At 45.1% G+C, this 16,473-nt stretch overlaps 2 protein-coding genes across 3 annotated transcripts in view; both read right to left on the bottom strand.

Moving 5' to 3' along the window:
• The window catches only part of LOC119462169 (uncharacterized), a gene marked incomplete at its 5' end in the record, with an annotated part of 47,633 nt that extends 33,857 nt beyond the window's left edge, over positions 1 to 13,776 (bottom strand). Inside the window, 2 exons of the mRNA XM_049672860.1 lie at positions 5,943 to 6,146; positions 13,720 to 13,776. Of these exons, the coding sequence (XP_049528817.1) occupies positions 5,943 to 6,146; positions 13,720 to 13,776 (261 nt within the window). The remainder of the gene's footprint in view (positions 1 to 5,942; positions 6,147 to 13,719) is intronic.
• Positions 1 to 16,473, bottom strand: part of LOC119461357 (mitochondrial pyruvate carrier 2-like) — a 337,603-nt gene that overhangs the window by 281,735 nt on the left and 39,395 nt on the right. Inside the window, exon 1 of one of the 2 annotated variants that reach the window (XM_049672520.1) lies at positions 11,592 to 11,597. The exons of the other annotated variant lie outside the window; for it this stretch is intronic. The gene's annotated coding sequence lies outside the window, so the exon portion shown is untranslated. Of the gene's footprint in view, positions 1 to 11,591; positions 11,598 to 16,473 lie in introns of those variants that run through there. 2 annotated transcript variants of the gene reach the window in all.

The raw sequence follows: 16,473 nt of genomic DNA, 5'->3' as shown, positions 1-16,473 counted from the left end.
TGTCTATCCGTTAGAAACACACTAAGAAAACTTCACTCGAAAAATAAAGAAAATTTTATTGGGCAATTTCATCAAGAAGACACATAATTTTTAGGCAGTGAAAGTATACATTACATTGTGACTACGAGGGCACCACACGTATAACAAAGCGTCAACTGAGGCCCGGCTGCTCGATCAAAACGCACGTTTTCATCGAGTGGGCGTTACTAAGATACATAAGTTTGTTACAGCGTTTACGTCGACGACGAAGATCTTACTGAAAACGTTTCCACAAAAAGTTAATGTCTTAAAAAATTTAGAGTGCTGGATGATCTGAAAAGACATTTCATATTGGTTGAGATCCAAGGTTTGACAGAATTTCGACTGGTCGGGAAGAGGCGCGACGAAAAAAGAGAAGACCGACCAAGAAAATAAATTTTAGTGAAGAATTTTTTGAAAGATGTTTCGGCTCCCACACGGGAGCTTTTTCACAACCGACACACAGATTGTGAACAAGGCTCCCAGAGTCAAATTGCACCATTAGTTGTAGTTTTCAGCCAGTGAGAAAGGCCGTAGCAGCCCTGTGAACCAATCAAAGCTGACGGACTGCCAGAAAGAAGAGAAAAAAAAAGAAGGAAAGAAAAACGCCTGTCACCGCGTCTCACGGTTTACCTCTCCGCTGTGAAATATCTGAAACAATGGATATTCAGATAAATAAAATACGCAAATAAACTGTGCTCTTGCCTAGCCAGAACTAATAAACCAGCCCTGCGTAAAGGCATTGAAAATCTCTGTGCACGGTCTGCGCACATCTCCGCGTAGTGAAAGGCGCACGACAACGAAGGTGACCGTTAACACTGTGATGTTGTATTCTTCACCTGGTGACCTCCATATATGAGACATGACCTTCATAAGATAAACCCACTGTGACACCTTGGATCATAGAGCTGGCAATAACGCTAACTATGCATTGTACACTACACGGATGCTTCACCGCCGAACAATGTCTGTATGTCTGCCTGCCTGCCTGCCTGCCTGCCTGTCGTGTCCTGTCCTGCATCTCTGTCCTGCGTCTCTGTCCTGCCTGTCTGTCCTGCCTGACTGTCCTGCCTGACTGTCCCTGGCCTTGTCTTGTCCTGTCATGTCATGTCTTGTGCTGTCCTGACTTGTCCTGTCTTGTCCTGTCCTGTCTTGTCCTGTCTTGTCCTGTCTTGTCTTGTCTTGCCCTGTCTTGTCCTGTCCTGTCCAGTTCCGTTCCGTTCTGTTCTGGGGTGCGATCACGCAAACAGCTCGCTTTTCCGTTCCTTCGGTTGCCCTCTCTGGATTGATCAGAATTGTGATTGCGTCAGCGGCCGTCAGAGACAGCGGGGCGGTACCGCAGCTTTCCCACTTTGTGACGTATCAGTCAAACCGAACGTGCGGAAAGTGAGCTGTTTGCGCGATCGCACCCCTGTTCTGTTTGTCTGTCTTTTTTGCATATATTAAAAATTCTGCGCGGCAGTATAACGCTGCCGAGCCCCGTTCAGCGCGTATAAGACATCGCACTGCTAGACATTCCTCACTGAGCATTCGTTAATAACACTGTTGTTGATTTTAAAAGATGTGGAAGAAGAAGAGTCAGGAGGTATGAAAGACCAGAATTTACGGGGGTTAGACTTGTGCAGTTTCGGCAACTGAACATTATAGAAGAAATTTTTTGCCCAGGTGGTTTTTTGCTGGAGTTCTTTTTTTACCTGAGCGTACAAAACGCATGCCTGAGGATTGTTTGAGTGTTTAGTGCAAAGTCTGCCAGCACGTCACGATAAGTGCAGCAGTTCGCTGTTTATCCAGAGAAGATTATTGTTCTTTTTCTTAGTTTTCAAAGGAATAAATCGATCTATACATGACTTTACAATGCTTTCAAAACAAGCCACGAGCGCATCAACGTCACCAGAGAGTCCAAGTGCCGAAAATGCGTCGAAATTATTAGATAGTTCATCTATGATAGCACATCATCAGCTCTGGAAAAGTCTCGAAACGTGGACAGCGTGAAACTTCGGTTGTGAATCAGCCGGCTTAGAGACCGAAAAAAAGCGTTGTGATCCGAGGTACCATCAGTTACTTCATACTTGTAACCTGTCTTGGCAAAATCAGTGCTGATGAAAATCAAATCCAGCACAGCGTCATCACGGGTGGGACTATGAACGATCTGCTTTAAGCGAAGAGATAATGCGAACTCAACAAATTTTCTGTTTAGTGCATCAGCATGATAAAAAAAATTAAAGACACGTCCAGTCGATTCTGGGAGCATTAAAATCACCAAGTAGGACGAAATTTGAGGAAGATAAATTCTGCTGTAGTATATAAGCTGGTCCACGTCGTCAAGAATTTCCCACTGAACTATTAGGGGGCCGATATTAAATGCATATGGTTAAGAAATGTTTACCGTAGTATAGCCTACAACAGATTGATTATATGTCTAGTGGAGAGAAGAGTACTTTGAACTTGAAATCCGAGCGAGAAAGCAGTGCTACACCACCTCGTCTTTGATTATGATGATCATTTCCCACGGTGACATAGTTTGGCGGTGTACCAGATTGGTAGTAAAAATAAGTTCACTGGTGAGGTCGTCATAGTGTACATTGTATTCTTTGCAGTTGCCTATCTCTTAAAATACAGCAGTCTTGTTTACAAGCGAACAGTATAGGCTTCATAAGTAATGATTACAAAGAACATCACGCACTATATGACAATTCACCAGTGGGGAGTCCCTGTCCTGATTTTTTTTTACGGTCTCTAGTTCATAAGGGCATGGCGGGGTGCAAAGTGCGCCTGCAGTTATTAACACCAGTACTTTTCTCGCTGTCGTAGTCAATTATCGGAGCTCAGGTACCGCGGATCAATTTATTTAGGCCTTAAATAATAGGTTACGAGGGGCGTATGACTTGTACATTCTACGTAGACGTGGTGGATAAAGTCGATAATATAATGTGAAGAAAAAGTCAACTTAGCAACATTTGGGATAATATGTTCTTAAAAAAAAAAAGCCAAAGTACGCTAAGATATCATGATATCCGTCACTTCGAAGTTATGATAGAGCCGACGTGGTATGCGAGCGAATAAAAAAGTAAAAGTTTGGCCGCCGTTATGAACTACCAAAAAGTCTCATCCTGTCAAAAAAATATACAAAAATAATGGTGCCAGTGCATTTTGGGAAGAATACTCATCACTTACTAAGGGGACATTAAAGGGTGACAATTAAAATTTTTTATTGAGAGGGTGAAACTTTTTATTGAAAGTTTTATTGAAACTACTAAGTGGTTCGTTTGAGAAAGGAAAGGTTGGCGCTATCTTCTGCAGCCCTTGAGGGAGCACGGCTCTGCGCCAATTTTATTGAAAGGGTGCCAATAAATTAATTCATTGCCACCCTTTCATGTCCCCTCAGTAGGTGTGGCAGATCATGCCGGTCTACGTTTGCGCTTACACTTGTGAGCGTAAACTGCCATGAAAATAACCCTTAAAAATGAAAATAACTCGGCTCACGCTTGAAGATTTCGCAGAGGCTTCGTCCTTGCTCTTGTCGCGTTGCTTTCCACGCTTGTCCGAGGGCTTCTCCTTTCCCGTTGAAAGTAAGTGTGCCGAGCGAGGATAAGAAAAATGAAATGATTAAATATGTACTAAAACAAAATACTCAAACCATCTAGATTGGTAGTTAACTTTTTTCGAGTTCGAGTCACACCACCAGAAAATAGTTTGGCATATGAAAATAATGGCATAAAAATGAATGCAGGTGGCAACATCACCTTGAAGTTTCCGCACTACAGCTCTCCGTGGCGCTTTAATTAGGGGGTTTTACGTGCCAAAATCACCATCCGATTATGAGGCACGCCGTAGTTGGGGACTCAGGATTAATTTGGACCACCGGGTTGCTTTCCGTGACGCTATTGACCGTTTCAACGCACAGCCAACGACAGTGAATAAATGACAAAAGTTAATTTGTTAATTGTTAGCGAATGTTAACTCAAGCTAGGACACTTTCGTGGAAGTTTCCAGCGCAAATAGCATTAGAATACGGCAAAGCATACGGCGCGAAATTTGCGAGTTTATCGCTCTGTTTACTTAATTTAAAAAAAAATAATTTTCTGCTGAAGAAATGCGTAGACAGCCCTCGAATGTAATCATAGTGTCCCCTTAAAAAGAACGAGCTCATTGTTCTGGAAGCACTGAAGGAAAGCGCTGAGTCAGGCTTTTTCATGTGATCTAACGTAGCCCGTATATGGGCTAGCACCATTCCGTAAGATCGTATGCGGACACAAGGTAGGACCTCGGTGAAGGATATCCTTTGAAACAGGTTGGTATCGAATGCCACCATGCTGGTGAGTTTCATCTTTCTTCAGCACTGATTATCACGAGGTTAAAAAAATTAATTATAGGGTTTTACGTGCCAAAACCACGATCTGATTATGAGGCACGCCGTAGTGGGGGACTCCGAAAATTTTGACCACCTGGGGTTCTTTAACGTGCACCTAAATCTAAGTACACGGGTGTTTTCGCATTTCGCATTATCACGAAGTTGGTATGTACCCATGGTTCGTATTAAACCATGGAATCTGATAAAAATTCATTGTCCTAAAATCTATTCTTCTTTTGCTCTGCCTTTGCGTCGCCAATGCGCCAGTTTTTTTTTTTTTGTACTACTCTCTGTCCAGCGAGCGAATGACACAGCAGCCAACTCTCCGGGCGGGCAATTGCCCGACCGCGTTTATTGAACGCTTATATAGACGAGGATGCAGTGCTGCCATCTAGTGGTAATGGCGTACACTACATCCTCCCTTCTGTCCTCGCTGCCGTGGTGGCAGCAGGTCAACGTCCATGGAACCCAAGAGCGCCACCAGAGGTTGATGGTCCGTCTCGAGGAAGAACGAGAACGTATTCTTCGAACCTTTGCACCGCCCAGCTAGCCGCCAAAGCTTCTTTCTCCGTTTGGCTGTACCGGCGTTCTGTGTGTGTGAGGGACCGCGATGCGAAAGCGACGGCCCGACGCTCACCGGACGGCTGCTCCTGAAGAAGTACTGCCCCGAGGCCATAGAAGCTGGCGTCCGCTTCAGCCTTTTTCATGAGATCTATAACGTAGCCCGCACGCGCTAGCACCATTCCGGACTCACGTGGAAGACAACCCAGCGATGAAGATCGTATGCGGACTCAAGGTAGGACCTCGGTGAAGGATACCCTTTGAAACAGGGTGGTATCGAATGCCACCAAGCTGGTGAGTTTCATCTTTCTTCAGCACTGATTATCGGTGACAGCCTCCGGATGCAGTGCGCCAATCAACGATACAATGGCTCGCCGATGAGCAGCAGTCCGCCCCACTATCGCTCCACGATAGGCAAAGCGCATCCGAAGGAAGCTGGCGTACACTACACTCTCCACCGGCAGATTTATTAACGTTTCCTTTACTATTCTTAAGCCCAAGGAGTCTGGTAGAGCTATTATGTCATCACTGATCTCTCGATAATAAATATTGCGACATGCCAACGAAATATATGCCCTGCGGTACTCATGCGCTATTTCTATACGCTGCGCATATACAGTCGTTGTCCGCCAATTTTCTCCTCTAACGCAGTGTTCTCAGACATCCTAATCCGACATCCTGACCGGGTATCGAACCTACGACTTCTCGCTCAGCAGCATAACTCCATAGCCTCCGGATGCAGTGCGCCAGTCAACGATACAGTGGCTCGCCGATGAGCAGCAGTTCGCCCACCGGTGGTCGAGTGTAGCACTATCACTCCACGATAGGCAAAGCGCATCCGAAGGAAGCAGGCGACGGGAAGCACACGGGTTGATGCGTATTGCTGCAGCGGCAAAACAGCTATCCAGCGCCTCGCAACTAAGTGCCACCAGCTTGACCAGGAAAGCCACCGGCTCGCGTGTTGCAACTCATACCAAACACGACAGCGTATACCTCTACATGGCGTCCCTACCTTGTTGCTCTTCATCATGGGATGCTGCTGCTGTTTGTGACGCTTCTTTTTCTGCTGCTGGGCGCTGCCTTGTGACGCTGGTGTCTTGCTCGCCATGGCGCCCAAGTGCTCTTGGCAGTCTACGGCGCTCGAATCGGGGCAGCGAGAACTGGTGCGGACGCGAGCCTCGATGCGGCCAGAAGATCGGCTGGGAAACGTGATCCTCTGGAATACCGGCTCGTGGCTACGTCTCGAGCAGGGCGAGAGATACGGATTTTGATCACGATGATGATGATGATGACCTCAAACAATGGCGCATACACTAAGGGTGGCTGGTCAAGAAGCGGCGGTTAGTCGGTCGGTTGGTTGGTTGGTTTGGGTTCAGGTTTGGGTTCGGGTTTGGTAGCTATGTGTGGTTTGTACATTTTGTTTGATTGGGATGGAATGTAATGAGATGAATTGTGTTGGGTTTGTTCGACTTAGTTAGGGTTTTGTTTGGTTGGATGGGGTTGGGATTAAATTGGTTGGGTTGGTTTATTTTGGCTTGGTTGGTCTGTTCATCGGTCAATCGGCCCTGAATTATTCCTCCTCTGGTGATGATGATGAAGATGATGATGATGATGACCTTAAATTTATTGGAACCTATCCTCTCTGGGAGATTGGCCAAGAATCGTGTTCTTGTGGCAATTGCGGACGAGGATCAGGACAGCCAACTGGCTCTCCTGGACCAAGCCCAGTGAACCGCTCGCACCAGTAGAGCTGGGGACTAGGGGCCCCAACCACAGGACCCCAAATTTTGTTTTATTCATTAAAGTCTCTCTCTCTTTCTCTCTCTCTCGCTAGTGAAAGGGCGCAACCCACTCTGGGGGATCGGCCATGAATAGGTCGGTGAAAAAGTTATCATTTAAAGTGCCTACTGCATGATGCAGATATGATTATCAAAGATCTAAGTATTACAGAGAAAAATTTGCGAGCGTAATAAATTTAGAAGAATTTTAGGATACAATTCTTTTTGTCTCGCGCAGAAAAATACAGGGGGCTTCACAAACGTTCGTGTGGCTGTAACCCAGTACGGTAGCACCAAAGGAAAGAATTAGTGTAAGAGTTTCGGAGGCATTCTTCTAAAAATATTTTCCTTGGAATAATGAACCGGCAGTATGTCAAAAAAGTTGTCGCAGTTTCACCCGAAAGGCGAAGCATCAATTGCGATAGCAAATTAGTAGACAGCTATACGGAGTAAGGATAGTAGTTTTATCAGCTGTATAAACTTGTACATGCAGCAGCACCAGCAACGCGCAGAACTGTTGTCGACGCCGTCGGCATTTTGCCCGTGTTCGCACCGAACGCGCGCGGCGTTGGTGACTGTTGCCGGTGCCTCTGGGGGCGACTCGGAGGTTTTCGACGAGATCAGAATGGGACACTCGTCGAGCAGCGTCGGAAATCATACCCAACTTCTCGCCTCGCAACTTTTTTTATACAAATACGCATTTGGTATCGCAGCTAAACGTCGCCTCCCGTCCCCCCACGGCCTTTTGCGCGACAGAAGAAGTCGCGTTTGCTCTCTATATATACGGTGAGTGTAAAGGGGGAAAGAGACGCTTAATTCTGCAACCCTTCAGGGAGCACGGCGCAGAAGGCGCGTTTGCTCTCCGACGTGCGTTCGCTCCCCGTGAAAGCGTGTGTCCCTCGCGCCCTTTCACTCTCACATACAGCGTCCGGAGCGCGGCGACGATTTCGTCGCCGTTGACGTCATACGGAACCTCACAGCGACGGCGACGACGACGGCGACGGCAAAAATCCGCTTTGGAGTGTCCATATAATTGCTATCGCAATAAAAGAAGTGTGGCCAAGGATCGGGCCGATTGGAGACAATGGAGACGTTAATCAGCTTGCCTTTAAGTATGGCTCATACCCACTATGGCGGATTGGCAAAGATTCCGATGGAATCTTAGAAAGGGCATTTAATTCTGCCTAGCAATACGAAATAAAATATTTCTAGAAAAATTAAAGGAAAATGGAAATTGAATGTAATTTTCTAACATTTTAGCAAGCAAATCGCCTTGAATCAAATAGAAATTCTTCAGCTGCTGAGCACACATCCCAATGTCAATGTGCAACTATGGGCTGTCCAGAGAGCCCACGATGTGGCGGTTGGGCGTAGCCTGACTGTCCCAACGTGAGAGCGGCCCGCAGCGCCGCGCTGAGTCGCGTACCTCGGGACTTAAAGTTTTGCATCCATCCATTCATATAGGAATGGCAAATATTCAGTCCAGTATAACGAAAAGACGCTTCTCAAGTAATTTCTCACAAAGATGAGAAATCGCTACACAATATGAAGAAATTATCTAGCCGATAGACATTTTTTTTTCTATTACGTCGCGTGCTACTATATCTACTATATCGTTTCAGCGTCACTAAAAATGTGCATAAGGGAAAGGGTACCTCACAATATCTCCAAAAAATCAAGGTTAAGGCAGGCCCTCGACAACCAACGGTTCTACCCACGATCTTAATAACAGTCGATAAATAATTTAAGCTATATGTTGTAGTGTCTAGCACAGAGGCATTTCTGTTTTGTGTAAATTGTTACCGAAGGATTTCTTGAATTCTTAATTTATTGCAACTTGTATGGCGCTAGTTTTTTTGTGATGCTTTTTTCAGACGTTGAAATATTTTAATGCTCTATATATAAATGTTTAGTCTTTTAATTGGTATTATTTTCAGTGTAAACCTGTAAGTATGTATTATGTTATTATTTGATTGTTCACTGCGTTTTTGTTACTATATTTACTTACGCTGGGGCTCAGGCGCACTCAAGCTGTACTTTTTGTAGCTTTCAGTGTTTAGCTGTTTGGCAATTTGTTGAGTGAGTGAGTGAGTGAAATAACTTTTATTACAGGTCCGGCGAGGACGCGAACTCGTCGCGCACCCGGCTAGTCCCACGTCGGGACCGGCAGGTCTAGCCCACCGGCCCGGTCGTGGGCACGCCGGACAGCCAGGATTTGGCAATTGTCATATAAAGACAATTTGGCAATTTGTTGTATAAAGACAATGAAGGCGATTTTCAATTTTGCTTTGATGTGTAGCATTATATGGTTAGTGTGTCGAAAACATCCATGTAAAGCCAGAAAACCCCTTTCCTAATACAGGGCGAGATTGCGCAGTTTAAGCCCATGGTGTGCGCGGTTGATAGCTGCTGAGTACAGTGATTAACTGACCAATTGTCCGCGATAACAACAGGCGCACCGGAGCAATGCGTTCTACGAGCACGTCCGCTTTCGCTGTCACCCATGTGTCATACGTCGAAAGGAGGCGTTAATTAAACGTAGGCCGGAAATGACTAAGCCTATACTAAAAGGGGGATAGCAAGCAGTATGGGACTGTTAAACAACCGACCAGTGAGGATGGAAGGTGACTGAAGGAGACCCAAAATGAGAGTATGCGTCATTCGTGCATTAATTACGAATTAACAGTGCAGCCGTTCCCCCTCCGCTGCCTATGACAGGAATTAAGCGGAACCTCCCAGAATGGAAACTGTTGAAGATATGCGTAGAATTATATCCTCGTGGCGTGGAGCAGAGGTAGAACACCCGGCTTCTAATGTGAAGGTCGTAAGTTTAAATCCTCCTCCAGTCCACTACATTTTCAGGAATGAAGTGGCGCCTGACAGCGGCAATATATATATATATATATATATATATATATATATATATATATATATATATATATAGTCAAGAACTAGCGGTGCTATACTACTCCAGGTGACCCAATTAAGAAGGCCCACTAAGCTTCAACAAAGTCACTCTCTCACCAGAACATGAATTGGCCTCCCTGGTGCAATATTCGGCCGCTACCTCCCATATGGCTCCTACAATTTACCCATGGCCCCCCAGTCCCGAGTGGCTACGGAGCACCTGACCAAGGCGGCAGTCAGACCTGCGACGCGGCAGAGGGTGTTAAGAATCTCTGGGTCCGGACAGGCCGCCGCTGGCAACGCTCAACACGCGTACCTTTACGAGTGAGGCTAGCTTAGCAGGGCTATTTGAGGAATTATCAGGGATATTATTGGCCTTAGTGCTGAGTAAGGGCCACGTCCTCTGCTACAGTGGCTTTCCAGATAAGAGAGAATTCGGGGTAGGATTTCTAATTCATAAGGACATAGCGGGCAACAATTCTATAGCTAAAATGAGAGGGCAGCAGTCGTCGTAATAAAGCTGAAAAGGAGGCATAGAATGAAGGTAGTACAAGCTTACTCCAGTCACGATGACGAAGAAATAGAACAGTTTTATGAAGATGTTGAATTAGCGATGAGCAAGGTGCAAACTCAGTATACCGTAGTCATGGGCGACTTCAATGCAAAAGTGGGCAAAAAGCAGGCTAGCTAGCAAGCGATCGGCAACCACGGCATCTAGGAATGCTAGAGGGGAGTTATTCGCGGAAAGGAATAGGCTCCGAATAATGAATGCCTTCTTACCCTTACCACACCAACGAGCTTTGGGAGAGAGCCTTGGCCAGCTCCGACCTCGAGGATCAGCAACGGCTGATTGCGAGGGTCCAGGACGCGGCCCGAGCTCAAGGCATTATGGAATGAGCAGCCTCTCCAAAGCTGCATTTACATAATAAAAATGTTTATTCTCTCTCTACCTTCTTCAGGAAGCGCAGCAACCGGAAGTGGACCTGGAAAAGCCCTAATGAAGAAACAAGGAATCAAATAGATCTCATACTCCCTGCCGATCCCAACATAGTGCAGGATGTAGAAGTGTTATGTTCAGTGTAGTGACCATAGGTTAGTGAGGTCCAGGATTTCTCTCAATTTGAAGAGAGAAAGAGTAAAATTAGTCAAGAAGAAACAGGCCAACCTAGACGCAGTAAGGGTAAAAAGCAAACGAATTCAGGCTGGTGCTCGCAAACAAATATGCAGCTTTAGAACAGGAAGATGAAGACAACATAGAGGTGGAATAAATGAAACCGCAACAAGGCTGATCTCAGAAATAGCAATTGAAGTGGGAGGTAAGGCACCAAGGCAACCAGTAGGTAAGCTTTCTTAAGTAACAAAGACCTAATAAAGAAACGACAAAACATTAAAGTGGCAAACTCGAGAGATCAGATAGGATTCGCTGAACTGTCAAAATTGAGTATATTCGAAATTATAACTTGGAAAAGATTGAGGAAGCAGTAAAACATGGACGCAAATCAGTGAGAAGAAAACTTGGCATAGGACAAGGCAAGATGTATGTACTCAAAGATAAACAAGGTACTATCATCAGCAATTTCGATGACATAGTAAAAGCAGCGGAAGAATTCTATAATGACCTGTACAGTTCCCAGAGCAGCCAAGCTACTTTCATTCGAAGTAGTAATGAACAGGATAAAAAAGTTCCTTCTATAACTATCGATGAAGTTAGAAGGGCCTTGCAAGGCATGCCCAGGGGAAAAGCAGCTGTAGAAGATGGAATAACAGTCGATTTAATCAAATATGGTGGAGATATCATGCTTGAAAAGCTTGCGGACCTTTATACGCAATGCCTCACGACTTCAAGTGTACCAGAAATCTGGAAGAACGCCGATATTATACTCATCCACAAGAAGGGAAACGTTAAAGAATTGAAGAATTATAGACCCATTAGCTTCCTTTTAGTATTGTATAAAATATTAACCAAGATAATTTCCCATAGAATAAAGGCAACACTTGGCTTAAGTAAACCAAGAGAACAGGCTGGCTTCAGGAAGGAATACTCTACAATTGATCGCATCTATGTCATTAATCTGCGGAGTGCAATCAACCTCTCCATATGGCTTTGATAGATTATGAAAACGCATTTGATTCACTAGAGAAACCAACAGTCATAGAGGCATTGCGTAATCAAGGAGTTACAAGAGGCATACGTGAATATCTTGAAAAAATATGTACAAGGATTTCACAGCTACCTTGGTTCTCCACAAGAAAAGTAGAAGGTTACCTATCGAGAAAGGGGTCAAAAATCTCTCCAATGCTATTCACTGCATGCTTAGAAGTTTTCAAGCTCTCAGACTAGGAAGGCTTAGGAGTGAGGATCAACGGCGAATATACCAGCAACCTTTGGTTTGCAGATGGCATTGTCCTATTCAGTAACAATAGGAATGAATTACAACAAATGATTGAGGACCTTAACCGAGAAAGCATATAGAGTGGGGTTGAAGATTAATATGCAGAAGACAACGATAATGTTCAATAGCCTGGCAAGGGAACAAGAATTCAGCATCGCCAGTCAGCCTCTAGAGTCTGTAAAGGAGTACGTTTATCTAGGTCAGTTACTCACAGGGGACCCTGATCATGCGAAGGAAATTTACAGAAGAAAATTGGGTTGGAGTGCATACGGCAGGCATTACCCAATCCTGACTGGGAGCTTACCACTGTCGTTGAAAGAAAAAGTGTACAATCATTGCATTCTACCGGTGTTAACATATGGGGCAGAAACTTGGAGGTTAACAAAGAATCTCGAGAACAAGTTAGGGACCGCATAAAGAGCGATGGAACGAAAATGTAAGGTCCATTAGCTTTAAGAGACAGGAAGAGAGCGGTGTGGATTAGAGAGCAAACGGGGATAGCGGATATGCTAGTTGACATTAAGAGAAAAACATGGAGCTGGGCAGGCCATGTAATGCGTAGGATGGATAACCGGTGGACCATTAGAGTTACAGAATGGATACCAAGAAAAGGGAAGCGCAATCGAGGACGGCAGAAAACTAGGTGGGGTGATGAAGTTAAGAAATTTGCAGGCGCAAGTTTGAATCAGCTAGCGCAAGACAGGGGTAATTAGAGATCGCAGGGAGAGGCCTTCGTCCTGCAGTGGACATAAAATAAAAGCTGTTGATGATGATGGTGGTATGGTGGTTGGCGTGGTGCGGAATCTCTATGTTGGGCAGTGTAAATATGTACATCTCGCTGATCGTAACTCTCAACCATATATCAATAAATAAAGCATACTTCATCAGCATAACACCCACACACATCATTACTACGCATAAAACATTTCGCACAACGCCAATAGCCATATAATGCTACGCATATCTTGGACAGTTCCTGTTCAGGGAGGTCCCGCCTAATTTTTTACTCCACTGAAGAAACGTTGACATCTTTTCCGTTACAACCTATCCGGGCCGATATTGAAGGCTGTACAATGTCGCACAGAGTCTTCGTATCATTGTTTATTACAGGAAAGACTGAGGAATGTGAGTCACTACGCAATGCTTGCCAAGCAAGAAGTGTATAAAGCACAGAGCAGCAGCCAACTCAGAACCGAAGTAAGATTGAACAACAAAGCAGCACTTTATAACGTCACCCACGAATCAGAGTTCGGACACCTGAAAACCATGCAGCCAAGTAGAAAACAGTAAAACTACGTAAAGAGATTTCTTACAAACTGTGCAGTTACCGTGCAGTTACGTAAACGAACAAGTGCCAGTGAAAGGGCACCTGACAAGATGTGCTCCCCAAGGGATGATTCTCTCACCTCCACTCTTCTCGCTAGCACTAAATAGGCTACCAGTGCTCTTGAGGCGTGTAGACGGTCTTTACTTAACAATATATGCGGACGACAACGCTCTCTGAGCAAGCAGAGATTCTCCAACGGCAACTCAAGAGACACTATAAACAGCTATTAATGTCACGACGCTTTGCATTCTATAACAAAGAAAGATATAAACTTCAACTTCAAGAAAGAGGCCTCGCTTTGTCCAGTGCCAAGTCTTAGCACATAGTGACTACCAGCCAAAGGGAACAGCAGGCACAAGAGGAACGAGAGGTAATAACACTAACAAGTAGTAGTAGTAGTAGTAGTAGTAGTAGTAGTAGTAGTAGTAGTAGTAGTAGTAGTAGTAGTAGTAGTAGTAGTAGAAGTAGCAGTAGCAGTAGCAGTAGCAGTAGTAGTAGTAGTAGTAGTCGTAGTAGTAAAACTTTATTATATTCAGAAACCGGACAGGCTCCTACCCCCGTCCACAGAGGGGGTAGGGGATTAAAGACGAAGTTTGTCCAGCAGGGTGGTGCCCCTATTCCAAGGCCCCACTAGCACGGGCCATCCGCTCAGCTCGTTGGATCAGTCGGAGCTGATCTTCCAGGGCCGGGCTAGACAGCAGCGCCTCCCATTCGTTCCACGTGAACCAAAGATTTCGGCCTGCCTTAGCATGCGACCAGCAAAAAGAAGCATTCTTTTGTCCATTCAGAACTAGAGGCGTTTGGTTCAACAGTTCTTGAAGCGGGTGCCAAGAACGGTGCCGTAGAGCTTGAAGCGGTGGCTTGCAGTGTAGTCCGGACGCGGAGCATCCACTACGTGCATGTCGATGCCGCATCAGGTCGTCGTCGCCTTGAAGAGGCATTGGGGCTTGCCGACCCGGTATTCAACTGCAAGTTCTGAATAGCGTCATCCCGAGAGAACGGCGGCGATGGCACTAGCTGCAATACGGCGTCCTTGCGGAGTAAGCCTTCGTTTCGAGGGGGCTCGAGGCCTGGACTCTGGGCACATACGAGAAGCCGAGCCATCATAAGCACTCTAAACAACGGCCTAGTGGGGCGCGCTCAGAATCTAGCACGCCGAGTGCTTTAGCTACAGTAGTTTTAAAGGAAACAGAGGCAACGGCGACTAAAAAGTCGCCGTGACAGGCGCTGGCAGGCTACCGAATGCGGAATTGAAATGCTGCTGCGTCGTCGTATCCGGCGTGTACCTAGAAGGAGAACGTTCTCGTCAAACCATCTGCATTAGCACGTAGGAATCATTTCTTGCTCTTGATCGTAAACGCGCACAGTTGATGGCTGAGGCTCCAATGGAACAATTGTCCTCCATTTATCTTGGACATTTGTTGCAGCCACTTAAGCGGACGATGATCTGTGATAAAAATTGAGCCCGATGTGCGAATGAAAGCTTCTCTACGACCCATACCAGGCAGGCACACTTCTTTTCAATAGTACTCAAAGCTTGTTTACGAGTGCTTAATTTCCTGCTTAAGTGCAAAATAGGGTGCTATTTCCGGTCATCGCCTTCTTGGACTAAAACTACTCCAATACCTTTTTGACAAGTGTCACATTGCACAAGAAATTATGTGGAGTTATCGGGACTTGCCATGAGGTTGGTGCATATCTTGGTGCCGCACTTGTTTAGGAGCGTTGAGTTCAGTTAACTTGTGAAAACGCTACCGAGATCCGATTGCAGTTCACTATAGGGAACCCGATGCAAGGGAATATTGAAAATAAGGCGTCCACAACTTCTGCTGACGAATGTGAACAATAAAAGCAATAACGTAATACATAGGTACAAGTTTACACTCATAGCAATAGCAAATGAAAGAATAAAAGTTCAAATCTAAAACTTTAAGATATTTCAACGTCTAAAAAAAGCATCATAAAATCAAAAATTAGTGCGATGCAAGTTGAAATAAATAAAAAATTCTAGAAACCATTCGTGAAGAATTTACCCAAAACAGAAAAAGTCTATGTACTGGACATTATAAAATGTCACTAAAATTCGTAAATTGCAAGAGTAAATGTATTACTTTTATTCGTCTCGTATGTATTTAAGGTCGTTGCTAGCAGGAATTGCAAATTTTGATTACCATAGTTAGATCTGGTTCTAGGAACTGTCGATTCTTGAGTGCAGCTGGTACAAAAGCTTTTACCTTTGAGGTTATGACAGCACGGGATTTCAGAAACTGACTCACTCAATATCCAATGTACTATAGAACCTTGGTAAACGGAAATCGCTTAAACGTAATTGCCGGTTAACCGGAACAACAGCCTCTATATTACTGGCTGGTTTTGTATTTAGATAACGCTGAAAAAACTCTCGTTATCGGAACCAAAATTATCGCAACTTTCAGTAAACGGAACAACAGAAGCAAGCTCTAAAGTATCATTTTTTTTTTCAGAAAAGTTCAATATAAAATTTTCATTTTGCCACTCGTGCCTTCTATGCAGATAGCCATCCTTAAAAAGCAGTGGCAATGACTCAGCAGGGAAAATTTGATAGATATTTAATGCATAGCACGTGCAATCCGGACAGCTTCGCGGCACTGCCACTCGCCCCATAGACCGCCGAAATCATTTCAGCCATCTATGGGGCGGCCAAAACTGAAAGCCCATAGACGACCGAAACTGAAATTTCGGACGCCTTACAGCGCGCCAATCGATAATTTGGTAACCATGAGAGCGAACTCGTGCTAATTCAGCCCCCTCCCCCCCCCCCCCCCCCCCCCCCCCAAGTCGAGAAGAGCGATGTTCCTGCTTGAATACGCCACCGATGACGACGATGCAGTGACCGCGAGGTCACTGCATCGTCGTCATTCGAGCTTCGTCATCAGACTAGTCAAACCAAAAAGTCGCCTACCGCACTCTACCCATGGGACACACTAGCTGCTACTTTCATGTCTAACAGTGTTAAGAGGGTATATGGCACACAGCGCTGCACCTCTGCACACCTGTCTCACGAAACGGTCCTGTTAATGTGAACATATTTCTCCGGTAGCTTTAGGTTCAGATTAAAGAGATTCTACTATAATAAGGTAGCCGATATTTCAATGTAGT

Source organism: Dermacentor silvarum, chromosome 8, assembly GCF_013339745.2.
Source record: "Dermacentor silvarum isolate Dsil-2018 chromosome 8, BIME_Dsil_1.4, whole genome shotgun sequence".
NCBI lineage: Eukaryota > Metazoa > Arthropoda > Arachnida > Ixodida > Ixodidae > Dermacentor > Dermacentor silvarum.
The sequence above is the reverse complement of the archived record's forward strand: the minus strand, read 5'-3'. Positions and strand labels throughout refer to the sequence as shown.